Below are 19,505 nucleotides of genomic sequence, written 5' to 3'. Positions count from 1 at the left end.
GGCACATGTCCGTCCCTCCCCGGTGAGGAAGTCTCATTTTTTCCACAGGAAATCGGGATGTGACACAGGGTGACCTGACAAACGCATTGAGTGAAGCTGACTGTATCAATCGCTGACTTCGGGTTTATAGTACACCTTCAGTTCTTTCTTATTTTTCAGATGAAATATGTTATAAACACTCTCATTACATCTACCCCATAGGATGCACACATCCTACTTTAGAAAGCATTGCAACAGAGAGCCTGGGGAGAGGATGTCATTTCACTAAGGGTAGGTAGTAAGGGAAATGACAGGGTATTAAGTAAGGTGGTGGTCTTCTGTGACTTATGCTTTGAAAGGATCATTCTGGCTGTCATGAATGGTAAAGAATCAAGAGAAAAGTTGAGAAAAAGAAGCAGAAGAGAAAAGAGGATGCTACTGAGGTGGCCTATGAAGGAGACAATGATGGCCCAGACTATGGAATTAAAATACAGATAAAGAAAACTGGTTAGTTGGACTTTTGGTTTCATTTCTCCAACCTGTTTCTTCAGTCCTGGAAACATCTCTCTGCATGCATGAGATGTGAAATACATTCTGTTGTGAAGAAAGTGAGCAGAGGTAAATGGTGGGGGGAGGTTAGGGCTGGCAGTGGGGACTTTCTATGCATCAAGATCTATGCTGGGTCTGTTTCTCAAACACTCCTGGAGGAGGAACCTGGTGTACAGGGAGGTCAAAAGTGCACTTGAACCATGGTCATACATTTAATAAATGGTGGGCTTCTGATCTTAACCCAGATAGCTCAGAAGCCACAATCTTATCTCTTTTCACAGTAGCCTTTGAGGGCTTTGTCATATCACCATCAGCAGCTGTTAGCTGCCCAAATATCATACCTGTTTGGTCTATCAAGTGGACCTCAAATATACAAAGCTGATAGTCTCTATCCACTCCCAACTTCTAAAGACTCCACACTGCCCAAGTTTCCTGAACTCTAGAATAACTTATCCTATATCTGGGTCTCTGTAACTTCTTGAGGCTTTATAAAATTTAAACATATATAGTTTTAGGGTATGGAAAAGAGTTGGGACATTTATGGTCCCTTGGATATATGTCTTATTGGAATGGTATTGCCCTTGAGGATTAGGAAATAAATTGCATTGCATATAAGTCTTGTAAGTCAGTGTTGTTATAAGGTATGTTGTCAAATTTTCTGTGAAGTTATTTTTAGTCTCCAAAGAGCCCTTTAAAGAGCTTCCATGTATTTATCTCAATTACACCTTGTTTGAGATGAAAGCAAATGAATAAGGATACATGAGAATTACTGTTAAACATGTAATAGTTGAGGCACATATTCATGACATTAAAAAAAATCAAGACTTTTTTCTGATCAATGGTCCATTTATTGATAGCATTGTCTTTTTAAAAATTTTTAAAAATTAATTCTTATGGAGTATAGCTGCTGATAGCATTGTCTTAACAAAGAAAATATTTCAAAGTACAGAGTATAGATGTCAATACTGCTTTGAATTAATATTTGCTTAGACCATATATGTATATATATAAATGATAATATATATGTCATAGCTAACTTAGTCAAAACATGTAGTCTTTGGGTATTAGTGATACACTGACCACTTTAGCAGTAAGATGCAAGGGAACTGGGTCAAACACTTAGATTATGGAACATTTAGATTTTTCGGGGGAGTTACATGAAAGGAGCTAAGAGTCTTACGACTAGTTAAGACGCTGTTTGGGATCGCCACTGGGCAGCACTTAAAATCATCTGCAATGTAAGGAGTGACAACATTTGAGAAACTAGACAGGGGTTAAATTCTGGCCTGACATCCTCTCTTATGCAGTGCTTGAAACGTCCTCTTTAAGAGGGTTTCCAAGCCCTGCAGAGGCTCACTGGGCACTATCCATGCCTCCACTAACAGGATTCACTGCTTCCTCTAGCACTTGGTGACTTAATACACTCTTCATGAGAGCTGGTGTGGTGATTGATAATCACAATATTCACAAACTTGGAAACAAGTTAAACTGACAGTGAAATTCACATTTATCTAAAATGGGTTTTCAGAAGGATCTTGGTGACTTTCTTGTCAGATCTTGGAAAACTGAGGCTTGTTAAGAACGGTACTGAAGGAATTTTTATATTCTGTGGGAAAAGGTTAGACACTGGTTGGTCTCTAAAGTGCCTTTCCATTGTTAAGATTCTATGATTCCAGGTATCCTGTATATTTAATTAAAAACAGTTTAGAATATCCACAAATGATTTAAATGTTTCCTTCTTATCCATTGGAGAGGCCAAGTTAACATCCTGTCACAATAAAACAAGGATGCATCCCCAGAACAAAACATGTTGATCATGTGCAATATTTCTTACTGTGCTGAGAAGCTGCAGTGACCAAGATTAAAGCTGTATAACACACACTCAAAAAAGAAAAAAGAAAAAAAACAAGGATGTTGCATCACCCTCAGTCCTTGAAGTGACAACAGCCTGAAGATAATGAATAAAAGATGTTACCAGGGTTAGACTACATGGAGTAGCCAATTAACTCCTCCTGCTTTGAGGAGGTCTATTGTCCTCCTACCTGTAACAACTGCAATTAGGAAATGATTCAAAACCTAGTTCCACAGTATATTAGGCATGGTGGCAGATTCAGGGAAATAAACTGTGCCCCCTGCCCTCAAGGAGCTGACAATCTTGTTGGAGAATTAAAATGAACAAGTGAAAAAATAGTTAGAAAGCAATGAAGTGCTCACCTGTATGGTGTTGAACACCAGTGAAATAGGAGTCTTAAAAAAATCCAAGTGGAAAGATTCTGTTGCCGAGGCAGGATGAAAATGACCCTTGAAGACTGGATCAAGTGAGTATGTGTGAGGGGAAGGAGAGATTTCCATGGGCTGTTGGGGGAAGAGTGAGAAAGCTGTAGACCCAGGTGAGGCAGGATGTGACCTGTGTGGTAGAGGGGGTGGACACTGAACCGTGGGAGGATGGTGAGGAGCTGGCTTGACTGAAGCAAAGGGAACAGGAAGGAATGAAGCGGTCAGCGTGGGCAGGCGAGATGGAGTCACACGGCCTCAACACCAGATGGAAGGTTCTGAAAGCCAAGTGCTAGGGGTCTTCAGTGGTGACGCACCCCCACCCCCAAGAGAAATAACGGGCATGAATCTCTCAGATACACTGTATATGAGGCCCACAGGCTGATGCAAATACAGCAACTTGGCAAGGCCCAGCTCGACTCCAAACTGCTTTGCTTGCCAGCACGCTGCCAGGCTGGGGGCCTGCTGACCTGGGCCTCAGGATATTCTCTGGAGGCCTGGGAAGCCTGCAGCTGCTCTCCCGGGCAGCTGCTGTGTGTGGGCCGTAGCTGTGAGGACATTTGTCCAGATGTGGGTGTTGCTAAGACTGTGGGCTTAAGTATGAGGAAATTCAGAGGTCGGAGGTGGAAGAACAAAGACAAACTATAGCCTCTAACAACTGTTCACATTTGGATTTTGAAAAGCGATTTTCTAGATTTAATTACAATTACACAATAATGTTTTAAATTTTCTAGTCAGATCAACAAGCTTTTGTATTAAGATGCCATCCCTTTCAGGAATTATTTCAGTTAGTTAAAAAGAACCTGTTTTAACACAAGATAGTGGTTGGTGAAGTGGGAGCTCATGTAGTCTTCTTTTGAGAAGGACGTTGAGATCTTTTAACTTTTGGAACTTTCTTGGTTTTTTTATATTTTTTCCCTTTCCTTTGCTTTTTCTTTTGGTTGACCTGTGAGGAGACAGCAAAAACAAACAAACAAACAAACAAACCGGGGGGTTAGTGTTTCTCTATCTTACCATTTTTCCTTCCTTATATTATATTTGGACTCTCCAGACTGTGGTCTTTATTCATCCTCATAACCAGTTTAAAGTTGCATCACTCTCAGAGAGGCTCCTTTTGATTCTATTTCAGTTATTTCGATGAAGAAGCAATAGCCTTCTAACTGGTTTTCTTTTGCCCATTTTCTTGGCTACCCCCACTCCAACCTTGCTTATGACCAACCTCTACCAACTGTGGGGCTTCCCAGGTGGCACAGTGGTAAAGAATCTGCCTGCCAATGCAGGAGATGCAAGAGACCTGGGTTCAGTCTCTGGGTTGGGAAGATCCCCTGGAGTAGGAAGTGGCAACCCACTCCAGTATTCTTGCCTGAAAAATTCCATGGACAGAGGCGCCTGGCGGGCTACAGTCCATGGGGTTGCAAAGAGTCAGACACGACTGAATGACTATTGTTTTCTGAGAGGTTGGATTATCATCCAATTTTTACAGACAAGGAGATGGAGGCTTGGAGTGGGTGACTTGGCCAAAGTTGCACAGCTGGTATGTGCCAGAACTGCTCCTCTGTCAGAGTCCAGAAACAAGTTCCTATCTACATATGCTGTGGCCCTCTTCGAACTTAAGCCCTCAACATTTCAAACAGGATTCCTCTGGCTTTGTCCTGGTCTACTTTTCTACCTCAGTCCCTTCACTCCCTCCACACAAACTCAAGCCATATTAATTAAGGTTCCCTGAGCACAGTGAGCTCTCTTATGATTCTAGTCTTTTTTTTACATGCTGTCCTTACCCTCCCAGTGAACTACTTATCCTTCAAGATCCAAATCAAATCACCTGATATGAAAAGTCTTCCTTAACACCTTCTTGTCCCCACTCCTTTGGCAAAGTTAATTACTCTTTTCTCTATTATCTTCAAGATTCTTGTACATACCTTTATTTTATATTTTCCATGTTGTACTATAATTAATTGTCAGAGAATCTGCTACAGCAGGAAGGGACTTTATCTCATTACCTTTTTTTTGTTGTTGTTTTTTGGCTATGCTATGAGATAGTTCCCTGACCAGGGATTGAACCTGGGCCCTGGCAGTGAAAGTGTTGAGTCCTAACCACTGGACCACCAGGGAATTCCCTATCCTCGCGGTCTACCATTCAATATGTATGTACTATATTGGATAAGAAAGACAAGCTCCCTACCCACATGGAACACACATTCTAGTGGAAGAGACAGACAAGTGATACCATAAGCAGGAATACAATTCCACATTGTAGGGGAAAAAAATGGTAGCACAATAACATTAATGAAAAATGTAACCTTAAAGGCACTCCATAATTCTTTGACTTCCAAAGTTAATTTCTAAAAGAAAGAAAATTTTGTTTCTTTTTCACCCACCTGTTTCTCCCACTCTTTAATCAGTTCTTTTACTTCTGGTAAATCTGGGTTTAGGCAGGCTTCATTCCCATTCTTCATTGTAGCACTACCAAAGAAACAGCAACAAGTTTTTTTTTTTTTTTTTTACTTTTAATGATTCAAATGCTTTCTCTTATCCACAGAATTCAATTCCCCAATTAAAATATATTTGTAGCATCTGGGACTTCGGTCTTTTTCCTGCCTTTTCATTTTTTTAAGTGACTGGGGGGACTTAGATACATTTTTAGGATAGCACATAACCATAAATTTAAAAAATCCAACAGATGTATGCAATGGGAGAACTTATATCTAAAGATAATATTGGTTCTGTTATGCTGGAAAAAGCTATTTATGTTTAAATGAAAACATAAAATAGAAAAGTTGTGAATATATCTACTTTCCTCCCAAACAAGGAAAATGAGCATGAATTTTACTAAATTTTCTAGTAAAACAACTTAAAACATAATAAAATGTTTTCCTAAGACAAGATTAATGGACTGGTTGAATTTTTAAAATTCCATCAGACTCCCCAGGAATAATTTAACGACTTTTTTCTTTGATTTCTGACTAATCTAAGAATAAAAGGAGTCATTCTATACATCATCCTTGATTTAGGCTTCAAAAAAATTTAAAATATGCATATCTTTAACCTAGCCTGGAATTCTAGGCTTCCTGTATCTCAGATGATAAAGAATTCTCCTGCAATGCGGCAGCCCAGGTCAGGAAGATCCCTAGTTCTCCAGTATTCTTGCCTGGAGAAGTTCATGGGCAGAGGAGCCTAGTGGGGTACTGTCCCTGGGGTCACAAAGACTCAGACACGACTGAGTGAATAACACACACATCTTTAACCTACCAATTCTAATCTCTAGAAAAATATTAATATAGGAGAGAATTAAATAATATTGATACAGTAACTATTTTTAATAGCAAAAAAATTGACCTACATTTAGGTTTGGTCATATACATTATGCTACGTGCATATAATAGAATAAAATTTGGTTATTAAAAATGACATTATTAGCAAAAATGATGTTATTACACAAGACTTAATGACATGAAGAAAAGTTCATGATATAGAGCCAATGAAAAAAGCAGCTTACAAAAATGTATATGGTATATGATTTTGTTTTTGTGTACATATATTGTGTATATAAATATATGTATATGTACATATATGTTTTGTATCTATATATGTACACACAAAGCAAAAGTGTGTATATATACCAAGAGAATAACTGGATGGTAGAATTTAGAGAATTTTTAATTTCTTCTTTTGGGTAATTTACATTAAACATTTTCTTCAATGAACACATAATACTTTGGTTATATATCATCCTTGGTTCCTTATCTCTACCAGAAATTGCCTTTTTTTTTTTTTTTTGCTTATTTTTTTAAGAAGAAAAGAAAGAAGTATACCAGATTTACGGAGGGGCAACCATCTGCATTTTAAGTGTCTGAATGGGCAAGTATTCCCAGGGTAGTACTCACATTAAATTTAATGCTGGATATGTGTTGAATGAGTTTTTACTTACATGATTTCAGTTTTCTCACAAGAAGGGCTTGGAGCAAATTGTTTAAGGTCCTTTAAGGATTTTGGATGGATCATCCCTTGGCTGGTGTTGATGCAGGAACAGCGTCCATTCCTTATTGCTGGGACTCCTAAGGGAAAAACAGAGGGTAGAAAACATCAATTGAAATATATGTCTTCATTTTGGTGATCCACCAAAATGATACATTTGACTTAGTAATGATTATTACTATCATCTACTGAGTGTCTTTCAATCATTATCACAAGATTTTGAAGTAGGTGTTATCTCCTTGGTGTTATATCCATGGGATTCTCCAGGCAAGAATACTGAAGTGGGTAGCCATTCCCTTCTCCAAGGGTTCTTCTTACTGGGAGAATCCCATGGACAGAAGAGCCTGGCGGGCTACAGTCCATCGGGTCTCAAAGAGTTGGACATGACTGAGGGACTAACACTTCCACTTGATATCATATTTTACAACCTTAGGAAAAGTGATTTTAAAAATATTCAATAAATGCCTATCATAGGTCAGATACGTGTATACCTAATTCATGTGTGCTATGCAGATCATAGCTTCTCAAACACCTCCCAAAGCCATTTTTAATCTGACCTTAGTGTAATGAAGTTGGTGTTAGTTTCAATAAAAAGGTCTATTTATAGTAACTAATTACCACTAATCCTAATCTTCACTACTGCCTTGGTTTTCAGTAGTGCTTTAAACTTTCAAAAACTCTTTACACTATTTTCATTCCTTAATTTTTTCATTTAGTAGTAGGTAGAAAAAGCATAGTTATACAATCTCCATTTTACAGCTGAGGGAACTGAAGTCTAGAAAAGCTCATTAGAAAGAAAGGAAGGAAGGAAGGAAGGAAGGAAGAAAGAAAGAGTGAAGTTGCAAAAGAGTTGTAAAGTCCGACTCTTTGCAACCCCATGGACTGTAGCCTACCAGGCTCCTCCGTCCATGGGATTTTCCAGGCAAGAATACTGGAGTGGGTTGCCATTTCCTTCTCCAGGGGATCTTCCCCACCCAATGATCGAACCCAGGTCTCCTGCATTTCAGGCAGACGCTTTACCCTCTGAGCCACATTAGAAGCAGAAAAGCTCATTAATTTGCCACAAATAACAAAGGTAGTAAAGGTTGTTCCTGAGGAAAAACCTCTCTGATTATCAGATACTTAATTGGTTAATCACAGACATACTTATCAACAAACTGTCAGGGTGGCAAAAATTATTGAGGAGACAAAGTCTCCCATCTCATTACCAAACAGTTCAACAAACATTTACTGAACACCTACTGCATGCCAGGAATTCACACATGTAGACTGAGAAGATTTGTATTTGACCTGGCAGGTCTACGCAAGATATGAACTTTGGATAACTGCCCACAAGTGACTCACATCACTTTCTGATGCATGCAAAGCAATGCAAGTCAAAAGGCTTTTATAGCAATTTACATCTCTGACTTTACCAACTTAATATAATTTATAATCCCTTACCTTGAACTCCAGTCAGAGTCAGGAAGATGATACCCAAAAAGAGAGGAGCACTTTTCTTCATATTGGTAGGGTGAAATCACTCCTGTGTTTGTTCTAGTGAGTCACTCTTTTATTAGATTTTAAGCCCGAGAAAGTCTTTAGAGAACATGCTCTTTGAAATCATATTTATTTAGGAATCCATTTCCCTCCTAAAATCTGATTGGCTGGTGGTCTTAGCTGATCCAGCTAAACTGGCCACAAACTTAATTGTGCTAGGGGAAACCCTACTCTCCTATCCAAGGGAATTTCTGCATATTTTATTTCTTTCCATTTCACATAAATGGGTAGTTTATAGTAAGAGATGTGAAACCATCAGCATTAGCAGCCTTCAGCACACACAGCGGCTCACCTGGATGAGGGACAAGTTATATAATGAATATAATAAAATTATACAAGAAGGGTTGGAAATGTTTCCAGATGGAAAACATTAAAGTCCAGATAAGTAAAACACTCTTCAAATTTTCTTGCTATTTGTAGAATATCTTTATGTATAACATATGGCCATATTTATTTTTTTTCTAATAATGCCTACCCAACAATCTTAAACTATCAAAATACATTAAAGGCATCTTAACTCAGGGACTAGGTAATTGTCTACTTTGGTAAGTTCATTTTGTTTTTATGTGATTTCTGCTAGGTATTATTATTATTTTTTAATGGTTAGATTAATTAGAATAATGGATTATTTGAAAACAGACAATTGGTACTACATTGAACTTAAAAACCTCTGTGTATCAAAGAAAATAATCAACAGGGTGAAAAAACAACCTATGGAATGGGAGCAAATAATTGCAAATCATACACCTGATAAGGAGTTTATATATATAATAACTTCTACAACAAAATCCAAATAGCCTGACTGAAAAATGTGCAGACTTGAATAAACATTTCTCTAAAGAAGATAAAAAATGGCCAATAAACACATGTATAAAGCTCGACATTACTAATTGAAAGTGAAAGTGCTAGTTGCTCAGTCCTGTCCGGCTCATTGTGACTCCACGGACTGTAGCCCGCCAGACTCCTCTGTCCATGGAATTCTCCAGGTGAGAATACTGGAGTGGGTAGCCATTCCCTTCTCGGGGGGTTCTTCCTTATCCAGGAATCGAAACCTGGGTCTCCTGCATTTCAGGCAGATTCTTTATCAGGCCACGAGTTATTGTAATATCTAGGAATTTTTAGCACCCCAAGAACCGATTATTGTCCCCTTGAGGGCAACCCTTCCTCCCCCACATTGAGAATGCATGCTGCAGAGTGTGAGGGGAACAGATACCAGCATTTTCTGTTACATGATGCACATGTTGGAACTGGTTTCTAGATGGATTATTATGCTTAAATACAATATTAAGAATTCTTTTTGAAGAAAACTTGTGGTGAACTTTGACACAGCTTATTCATTTGGTTTTGCTTAATTTTGGTAACAACTGTGACATGGGTAGGGTGGAGCTGGGTTCTGGTCCCAGCTTTGCTACTTGAGTATATGTGACAAAGTCTGTGAGCTTCACTTCCCTCAGCTGAGAAAACTGTTACTGATCTCACAGGCTGGTGAAATGAATGGCAACAAGGAATTTCAACTGCAAAATATCACAGAGACAGTGACCATTTTTTTTCTAGCAAAGAAAGTTATGTGGAAACTTTTTAGAATAAAGATCAAGGCCCAGAATGGTCTGCCCATGCCCACCTTCAAGTCTCTGCTTGCATCACTCTCTACTCCATCAGCTCTCCTTTTCTTCCTTCATTTCCTCAGAGGGGCAATGCTCCTTTCCTATCACACGGCTTTTACTCATGCTGTTCCCTGCCTGGCATGTGTACCTAATCTACCTCCCTACCCTACTGCTTACCCACCTTAGATTCTCAGATTGGCATTTCCCCCGGGGAGACTTCCCTGATCTCCAGACTTGGTCGGGTCCCCCACCATGCCATTTCATGGCACTACGTGCCTCTTCTCATTCAAATGCCATGCAAGGCAATGTTATTAATACGTTATCAGCCATCTTATGCTTAACATCTCTCTTCCCGCATGGCATTAGTGGTAAAGAACCGGCTTGCCAATGCAGGAGACTAAAACAGGCAGGTTCAAATCCTGGGTCAGGAAGATCCCCTGGAGGAAGGCATAGCAGCCCACTCCAGTATTCTTGACAGGAGAATCTAATGGACAGATGAGCCTGGACTCCAGTCCATAGCGTCTCAAAGAGTCAGACACCACTGAAGCGATTTAACATGCACCACCACTAGAACAAGGAAGGCTTGCGAGGGCCCACACCTGAGTGCGGTGTCGAGCACAGTGCCCGTAGGCATTCAGTTAACCAGCGCGCAGCTGCGAAGGAACCTGAGAGCAAACTGAGGCTCTGGCCCTGGCTGCGTACTGCGCCTGCCTGCGAGGTGCAGCCGGGCTCTACAAGCGTGAGCGCACTGCGCATGCCCAGCCATTCAGCTTCCAGAACCTTCTGTGGGGAAGCATCTTGCGCCGTTCGTGGCCGTGTTGGGTGTTTCTGCTACCTCCGCTGCTCCCTGCCGAGAGGCCCGTCGAGAGGAAAGGTAGTGGTCGTGCGCCTCGGATCTCTGCCCTGTCCCCGATTGTGTCCCCCTCTTCCAACCCGAGGCGGCCGCGCTTCCCCGGCGGACGCCGGGAGTGGGGTCGGGTTTGCAGCTTCAGCGCGTGGCTTCGGCTGAGGCCGCAGGGAACGTTGGCCTCGGAGGGGCCTGGTCATGGGGCGAAAGCCTAGGAGGGTCGTTCGGCCTTGGGCCTTGGTGACTGGGACAGAAGACTTCTGAACAAGAGGAGGGGGCGTTGGGGTCAGTGAGGAGTCACTCGATGCCATGTCGTATTTTTTTATCCGGAGGTGATAAACTTTCTCCGGGGCTTTAACGTGTTTGGCCTGAGGGCTGGACTCCCCGCCCTCAGAGTAGGCCCGTACCTCCCTTGTTTCCCAGGCCTCCTGTGGGAAATTGTCCCGAAAATTTTGTAAGAAAACATGTTTCTGACCGAAAAACCCCAGCGAAGCGGCATTTATGGCTCGATGGGGTATTTAGGAGAAACAGAAACCCAGAAGAGGACCTTTCTGGCAGTTCTCACAGCCTTGGGAAGGGAGCCAAGGATTTTCAAAGCCTTCGAAACCAATAGATAATTCCCAGTTTCCCTTTGGATAGAGTTTTAACCTCTTTTGAGTCGGAAAAAACCTCCAGTTCCTGTCCCCGGGGGGAGGAGGGTGCAGGGGGAACCAAGTGCTGTGTCAGCCTCCCGAGCAGAGCAGCGTTTTGTCTTCACATGTGCTTGCCCGCCTCCCACTTCCGCCTGTTTGGTTATGGGGTCAGTGTGGTCTGTTTAATTATATGCCCAGTGTGACCGTGCCGGAGTGAAAATCTGAGTCTTCCCTTTTACTTTGAAAGCAGAAGCAAGTTTCTCTCATAGTGAAACTCCCAGGCCTTTTTGCATTTCTCGCAGTGTGGACTTCCCCTCCTCTCAGCAGCTATTAAAGGATGCTTACTTGAAAAGAGTTTATTTCTTGAAAGTCTCTGCAGCCCCTACTTAGCGTTCTGATTTTTCCTTTCTTCCCTATGCAGGGAGTCATTCCTTTTAAAATATTATAGTATGCCTGCAAGCACATCATAGTCGGTGGGGGCTGTGGTGGGATTCAAGTCCTGTCTGCATTCTCAGGTTAACAGAAAGGAACACGTTCTTCCTTTAATGATCTTAACATCTGGCCTCCTGTTTATATGTTTTATCTAAAGTTTACGGACTGGATTAAATATGTGAATAAATTGTCTTGAGATGGAATGTAAGTGCATCATTTAAAGGACAGCTGCAGATGAATGCTGGCAATAACATAACATTTTTGCTCTATGACTTTTGGCAAGTCAGCTTATAGTCTGCTGAAACATAACCACAGTGGTTGAAGCTGCTGTGTGACTTGAAAAAAAGTTATCCTGAAAAGGAAGAAAATATCTTTGTTTAAAATAACCATATTTCTTTGAAGTGATTGACATTAAGATTGCTTATCTAAGTAACTTTAGAAGAGGAAAACAGTCCGTGTTCTTGGAAACCCTTTGTTTGCTGTTCATCGTTTATTTCATCAAGCTCTTATGATTATTCTAGGACATAAATATGAACAATAATCTCTGCCCTTAAAGAACTCAGTTTAGTGAAAGAAAGCAGCATATAAACTAGCAATTACTGCAGAAGTGGTACGATAAAGCGTTGTACACAAGTTATTGGAAGTGCAGAGAAGGTCACAACTTTGGCTCATGGCTTCAAATCACAGTTGTTTAAATTAGGTCTGGAAGAGAGCTTTGGTTGGAATTAGTTACTCAGAGAAGGTGGGAGGCATGAAAAAGTATGCTAAGTTTTAGAAACTGGAAAAACTTCAAGAACTTTGATAAGGGTGAAGGGTAGAGTGATAACAGGGGAGTGGCGAGCAATGAGGCTAGAAATGTAGCAGGATCTAGAGGATGAAGGCCCTTGTAAATCCTTGTGGTGAGGACAAGTTGAAGGATTTTACCAAGGAAGTGACATGAGAACATTCACAAACACATGCACACACACATACACCTATGTCTACATCTGACTCTTGTCACTAAACAATCATTTTACGTAAACATTTCCCAGTATCTATGTAGTTTATACGATTTAAAATGCTTCCTTTTATTTGTAGTCTGTTTATTCTCCGTGCTGGACTGAGCAGTTTCTGTTGTTTCTGTAATCAGTTCAGTCACGTCCAACTCTTTGCGACCTCATGGACTGCAGCACGCCAGGCTCCCCTGTCGATCACCAACTCCTGGAGCTTGCTCAAACTCATGTCCATTAAGTCGGTGATGCCATCCAACCATCTCATCCTCTGTCATCCCCTTCTCCTGCCTTCAATCTTTCCCACCATCAGGGTCTTTTCCAATGAGTTAATTCTTTGCATCAGGTGGCCAAAGTATTGGAGTTTCAGCGTCAGTCCTTTCAATGAATATTCAGGACTGATTTCCTTTAGGGTTGACTGGCTTGATCTCCTTGTTGTCCAAGGGACTCTCAAGAATCTTCTCCAACACCACAGTTCAAAGGCATCAATTCTTCAGCATTCAGCTTTCTTTATGTTCCAACTCTCACATCCATACATGGCTAGTGGAAAAACCTTTTGACTGTACAGACTTTTGTCAGCAAAGTAATGTCTCTGCTTTTTAATATGCTGTCTAGGTTGGTCATAGCTTTTCTTCCAAGGAGCAAGCGTCTTTTAATTTCATGGCTGCAGTCACCATCTGCAGTGGTTTTGGAGTCCAAGAAAATAAAGTCTGTCACTGTTTGCATTGTTTCCCCATCTATTTGCCATAAAGTGATGGGACCAGATGCCATGATCTTAGTTTTCTGAATGTTGAGTTTTAAACCAGCTTTTTTACTCTCTTCTTTCACCTTCAGCAAGAGGCTGTTCAATTCCTCTTTGCTTTCTGCCATAAGGGTGGTATCATCTGCATATCTGAGGTAATTGCTATTTCTCCCTCTAGTCTTGATTCCAGCTTGTGCTTCTTCCAGCTCAGCATTTTGCATGATATACTCTGCATGTAAGTTAAATAAGCAGGGTGACAATATACAGCCTTGACATACTTCTTTCCCAATTTGGAACCAGTCTGTTATGCCATGTCTGGTTCTAACTGTTGCTTCTTGACCTGCATACAGATTTCTCAGGAGACAGGTAAAGTGGTCTGGTATTCCCATCTCTTGAAGAATTTTCAAGAGATGTTTGTTGTGATCCACACAGTCAAAGGCTTTAGCGTAGTCAGTAAAGTGGAAGAAGATATAATAGGGGTACTCTTATTTTTTTCAGAGATTTTACTTTCTTGGGATATTTTCTTTCTTTAGAAGCTTAGACACAAAGATTAAAAACATTTTTATATCTTTTGAAACAATCTGACAGTAAGACTGGACTGATTTTGTAATATCTTCATTAGTGTGTAGATATACCAGTTTCCCAATTCCCTTGTCATTTCATTTACTTTTGTTAGTTTAATGTATGAAACTCAAGATCAGAGCTTATTTCAGTTTTTTTTTTTTTTTTTTACTTACTGACATTTTAGTTTGTGTTGGCTTAATTTCTGCATCATCTATATTGTGAGGAACAGTTGTCAAGTGGAGTCAGGATATTAACATTATAAATGTATGTCATTTCTTTACAGACTTTGAATAGGAAGATCTAATCCATTTGTAGTTAAAATACTTGCTTTTTATATTTTGTTGCCTTCATTTCTTGCATAATTTTTTCAAAGTGTGACATGTTATATGAGCTGAATTGTGTCCCTGAAAATTCATATGTTGAAGTTCTAACTGCCAGTACCTCAGAATGTGACTTTATTTAGAGATAGGATCTTTAAAGAGATAATTAATTTAAAATGGGATCATTAGGATGGTTCCTAAACCATTATGACTAGTGTCCTTATTAGAAGAGATGAGGATGCAGAGAGGTACAGGAAAGACCACGTGAAGAAGACACGAGGAGGAGATGGCCATCAGCAAGCTAAGGAGAGAAATTTCAGAAGAAGCCAACCCTACTGACTCCTTGGTCTTGGACTTCCAGTATCCAGATTTGTGAGAAAATAAATTTCTATTGCTTAAGCTGCTCAGTGTGTGATCTTTTGTTATGACAGCTTTGGCTGAATAATACAACATACATACTGGAGAGGAAAAAAAAAAAAAAAAATATATATATATAGAAGAGTGTACCGGTATGGCTCAGTGAATTTTAACCGAGTGTCAGTAGCATGACAGTACCCTTCCCAGCTTCCCCAAAGGTACCTTGTATCTTAGGTGAGTTTTGTCTATTTTTGAACTATATAAATGGCATTATATGATATGTTTTTAGTTCCTTATTTCTGTCTCTAAATATTATATTTTTGAGATTCATTCATGTTATGTGTGGAGGAGTTTGTTCATTTTATTTTTTATAGTATTCTGTTGTATGACTTACAATGGGGTGTACATCCAGTTGACGGACATTTTGATTGTTTCCCATTTGGTGTTATGAGTGTTCTTGTGTGCATCTTTTGGTCCACACGTATATGCATTTCTCTTGAGTGCATCATTGGGAGTGGAATTGCTAGTTCATAGTGTGTATATACATTCAGTTTAAGAAGTCATACCAATTTATGCTTCCACTGTTAGTGAGTGAATGAGAGTTTCATTGACCCTCCATCCTCATATATATTTCATCAGGCTCAATGTTTTTTTCTTAGTTTTTATGCTTTTAATGATCTAGAAGTTTTTCATTATTATAAAATACTGATTTTTATTTCTATAAAATAGAGATTGTCCATAATTGATTGTTTCAAACTATGAATTATTGCCTGATATAGTGTGAATTTAAGTTACTTGATCTCTAAATTAATACCTAACTTTCCCACCGAAGTTTGTTAGTGATTTTTCTCTGTTGCAATCAGCGACTAGGGCTAGAGTCATCTGAAGGCTTTACTGGACTGGATGTCCAAAATGACATCACAGGTCTTATCCGTGTAACTTCTTTCTTCAGCGGTATAGTCCTGGCTGTTAAATGGCTCCTGAAGACTCCTCCATGTGGCTTGCCTCTCCAGCACTATAGTTTAGGTGGTGGTGACTCCACTGCTCCTCCTCTCTCTTCTTCACTATGTAATCACTTTTGCCAGTGTTCTCTGTTTTGTCATAGTTTCAGTTCATTGTCTAGTGTCCTTTCTCTTTGGTCTGAAGGACTCCCTTTAGCATTTCTTGTCAGGCGAGTCTAATAGCAGTGAACTCCCTTAGTTTCTGTTATCTGGAAATGCTTTTATTTCTCCTTCATTCTTAAAAGATAGTTTTGCCAGATTTAGAATTTTTGATTGACAGAATTTTTTTTCTTTCAGAATTTAAAATACATCACCTCTCAGCATTCTGGTCTCCATGGCTTTTGATGAGAAGTTGACTATTAATCTTATTAACGATACTTTGTATATGATGAATCACTTCTCAGTGCTTTCAAGATTCTCTCTCATTGGTGAGAATTTGATTATTATCTATCTCTTTCAGTTTATCCTGCTTGAAGTGCACTGAACTTCTTGGATGTGTAGACTCGTGTGTTCTGCTAGATTTGGGAAATTTTTGGTCATTATTTCTGCAAATATTCTTTCTATCCCTTTCTCTTTTCTCCTTCTGGGACTTGCATTGTATTACTTTATTTTATGGTATTCCATAGGTCCCTTAGGCTCTGTTCACTTTTTTCCATACTTTTTTTTTCTTGCTCCTCAGATGCAGTAATTTCAATTGACTTACTTTCAAATTTGCTAAGTCTTTCTTCTGCTGGCTCAAAAATGCTGATAAACCCCTCTAGTGAATTTTTCATTTCAGTTTTTTACTTTTCAGCTCCAGAATTTGTATTTGGCTCCTTTTTGTAATTTCTGTCTCTATTGATACACTCATTTTCTTCACACAGCATTTTTCCCAGTTTCCTTTTATTCTTTGTACATGATTTCCTTTAGCTCTTTGAGCATATTTTAAGGTGGTTGATTTAACATCTTTGTCTAGTAAGTCCCATGAATGTCTGGGTTTCTTCAGGAATGGTTTTTCGTCAGTTCTTCCTTTTTGAAAGGGCTGTACTTTTGTGTTTCTTTGTATGCCTTTCTTGTTGAAAACTAGACATTCTGAGTATAGTAGGAACTCTGAAAATCTAATTCTCTCACTTGATGACTGAAACCATCCATTTGTTTCTTTACCAAGTATTTTTGCAAAGTGGGTATTCTTTGTTATATGTAGTCACTGAAATTTGTTTACTTGTGTTGTGGTCAACTAGTGACCTGACATGACTTTATAAATGTAGGTCAAGACAAGTAGAATGACATACAAAGTCTGCTCATGTATGTTAGGATAAATTTTATCCAAAATGAATTTCAGGAAGTTATCTTAGAGATCTGAATTAAAGTTGAATTCCAGATATTACTTTTGAATTTCTTTTCTCAAAATGAGATTAGATTGCATCCTTTGCAATATATACTAAATTTATATGGGAAATAAGTGAATATTTTCTTTTGCATGTCAGTGCCCATAACCACGGAGAAGGCAATGGCACCCCACTCCAGTACTCTTGCCTGAAAAATCCCATGGACGGAGGAGCCTGGTAGGCTGTGGTCCATGGGGTCGCTAAGAGTCGGACACGACTGAGCAACTTCACTTTCACTTTTCACTTTCATGCATTGGAGAAGGAAATGGCAACTCACTCCAGTGTTCTTGCCTGGAGAATCCCAGGGGTGGGGGATCCTGATGGGCTGACATCTCTGGGGTCGCACAGAGTTGGATACTACTGAAGTGACTTAGCAGCAGCCCGTAACCTAAAACCATTCCCTTTTGATTCCATCACTTGTTGGTACCTCAAGTCAGAATCTAAGTGGTATAATTTTGAAAATGTTCTTGGTTTACACCTTGCAGGCTCAAGAGTATCTGGAAGTCTTGAAATAGAGGAAGTAGCAGATGTGACAAAAGTTAGCTTTGGGGAACTAAGAGCACCTTTTGTATTGTACTATAGTACCCAAAATTTCAAACTTGATTTTAAAATAAAACATATACTCTCTTGAAACAAACAATGCCTGTTATGTTAGTAGGAAGCAAATGTTAATATATAGCATTTATGCTAAGGCTTACTCTGAAAACTTCCTTATCCTATCTTTGAGAATTTCTACAGCAAGCCAAGATGATTGTATAAACTTTGTTTTTTTTTGTAGTTTTTATTAAAAAAGTAATGTTGCTGATTTCCAGATTACAAAATTGGGTGTTTCAAACTGTATTTGCTACTCATTCCAAGATTCAAATATATTTCTCCTGGTATGTGCTCCCAGTTGAAAATTATGATCTAACATTTCAACTAATGTTATAGTGTCTGCCATTGTGAATATATCTTGTCTGTATTTTCTCCTCTGGTATTTGTGGTATTTGTTAGTCAGGCTTTGTGGTTGCTGATGTGTAATTTGTGAAAATTCATTTATTACTTTAATTGTGAATTTTTTAAATTGGAGTATAGTTACTTTACAGTTTTGTTAGGTGAATTTTTATTTTGAGTCAGTTAGATGTAACGCATTGTGTTATTACTCATAATTCTGTTTCTACCAAAATGTATAATTCCAATTTAATTAGGTTCTGTTTTTATGTTCTAAAACACAGGTGAGATACTTCAGTAAATGATGGTCTTTGACTTGGAATTTTATTTTCTATCTCAATCCATTCTTTCCCTGCAAGCTAAATAATTGTTTTACTTAGTCTCAAAGTATGATGAGCTATTTACAGAGGTCTTTGTGTGTATATGAATGGTGGCTGTCTACAGTGCTAATGCTGTGATTCTTGCTTCTTGACCATGCTGAACTTCAGCAAGCTCCTCAATAAGAATTTCACTTAGAATTCTGTTTTCTTGTCACATCTTCCCTGAACACACCACAGCCCTAGGTCGTCTTTCCTTTTCCTCAGTAGCTCTTAAACTTAGTTTAGAATTTATTATGTTGACTGTCTTATCCTGCTCCCTTTAGTATTCCTTCTGAGAGATGATGAGCATCAGTTAGAGTGAGACAATGTAGATCCACATGCATTTCATTTTTTTGTACCTATTAGTCATCAGGAGGTATAATTGATCTGCATGATCTAAATTCAATAACATAAATACTTACTATTATGACTGTAATCAAATTTTTAAAAATGAATTGTTAAAGTAATTAAACAAGGAGGCCGTTAGATTGAGATGGCTTTAGTGCCTTGGTAGCCTACACCAGCAAACTAAAACCAGAGTCAGTACACTGAAAAAATGAAAACCAGTCAACTAGGTTTTCCCAAGTAAGGCAGCTATTTAAGCTGTGGTCAATCGAATACTTTCCTTGCTTTGCTTCTGCATCTTCTCTGTAAAAACCTCAGCCCTAGCTCCTGTCAATGGAGTGTTTCTAACCAGCTTTGGTTTGGTGCTGCTTGATTTGAATTAATGTTTGCTCAAATAAACTTTTGAAAAATATCAATGTGTGTGCCTCAGTTTCCCTTTTAACAAGACTCTCTTTGTTTGTTGTATAGAAGCTTCCCAAACGCCTTCCAGGTACCACTATAAAGTGGATCTGGCTAGGCTAGGCTTCCCAGGTGGCTGAGTGGTAAAGAATCCACCTATCATCGCAGGAGATGTGGGTTTGATCCCTTGGTCAGGAAGATCCCCTGAAGAAGGAAATGGCAACCCACTCCAGTGTTCTTGCCTGGAAACCCACTCCAGAATTCCATAGACAGAGGAGCCTGACAGGCTACTGTCCATAGA

General features: G+C 39.3%; 2 protein-coding genes across 18 annotated transcripts in view; one reads left to right on the top strand and one right to left on the bottom strand.

The window, feature by feature from the left end:
* Positions 1 to 1,353: 1,353 nt before the first annotated feature.
* CXCL9 (C-X-C motif chemokine ligand 9) lies at positions 1,354 to 10,065 on the bottom strand. 3 transcript variants are annotated; one of them, XM_086405339.1, is made up of 4 exons: positions 9,938 to 10,065; positions 6,731 to 6,857; positions 5,181 to 5,265; positions 1,354 to 3,748 (listed from the first exon to the last, which is right to left on the bottom strand). In XM_086405339.1, exons 2-4 carry the CDS (start codon positions 6,802 to 6,804, stop codon positions 3,644 to 3,646), a joined length of 264 nt encoding a protein of 87 aa, XP_086261465.1. In that variant the 5' UTR covers positions 6,805 to 6,857; positions 9,938 to 10,065; the 3' UTR covers positions 1,354 to 3,643. The 3 variants fall into 3 exon arrangements, with proteins under 3 accessions (XP_086261465.1, XP_086261464.1, XP_086261466.1); XM_086405338.1 differs by lacking the exon at positions 9,938 to 10,065 and adding an exon at positions 8,221 to 8,608; XM_086405340.1 differs by lacking the exon at positions 9,938 to 10,065 and adding an exon at positions 7,335 to 7,445.
* ART3 (ADP-ribosyltransferase 3 (inactive)) overlaps positions 10,027 to 19,505 on the top strand; it is a 143,217-nt gene continuing 133,738 nt past the window's right edge. For all 15 annotated transcript variants that reach the window (XM_086405322.1, XM_086405315.1, XM_086405318.1 and 12 more), the window contains exon 1: positions 10,027 to 10,794. In XM_086405322.1, the coding sequence (XP_086261448.1) occupies positions 10,675 to 10,794 (120 nt within the window). In that variant the 5' untranslated portion in view covers positions 10,027 to 10,674. The remainder of the gene's footprint in view (positions 10,795 to 19,505) is intronic.

The sequence above is a fragment of the Bos grunniens genome, chromosome 6 (genome assembly GCF_055505025.1).
Source record: "Bos grunniens cultivar Pamir isolate PY7600 chromosome 6, Bosgru_T2T1.0, whole genome shotgun sequence".
Classification (NCBI taxonomy): domain Eukaryota; kingdom Metazoa; phylum Chordata; class Mammalia; order Artiodactyla; family Bovidae; genus Bos; species Bos grunniens.
Note: the sequence above shows the minus strand (reverse complement) of the source record. Positions and strands in the feature narration are given on the sequence as shown.

Coding starts and splice junctions, on each gene's coding strand:
- CXCL9 (XM_086405338.1), bottom strand. CDS start 8,281: ATGAAGAAAAGTGCTCCTCTCTTTTTGGGTATCATCTTCCTGACTCTG. Junction 6,858..8,220: donor GACTCTGACTGGAGTTCAAG/GTAAGGGATTAT, acceptor TTTTTCCCTTAG/GAGTCCCAGCAATAAGGAAT. Junction 3,749..5,180: donor TTAAAGAGTGGGAGAAACAG/GTGGGTGAAAAA, acceptor GTCTCCTCACAG/GTCAACCAAAAGAAAAAGCA.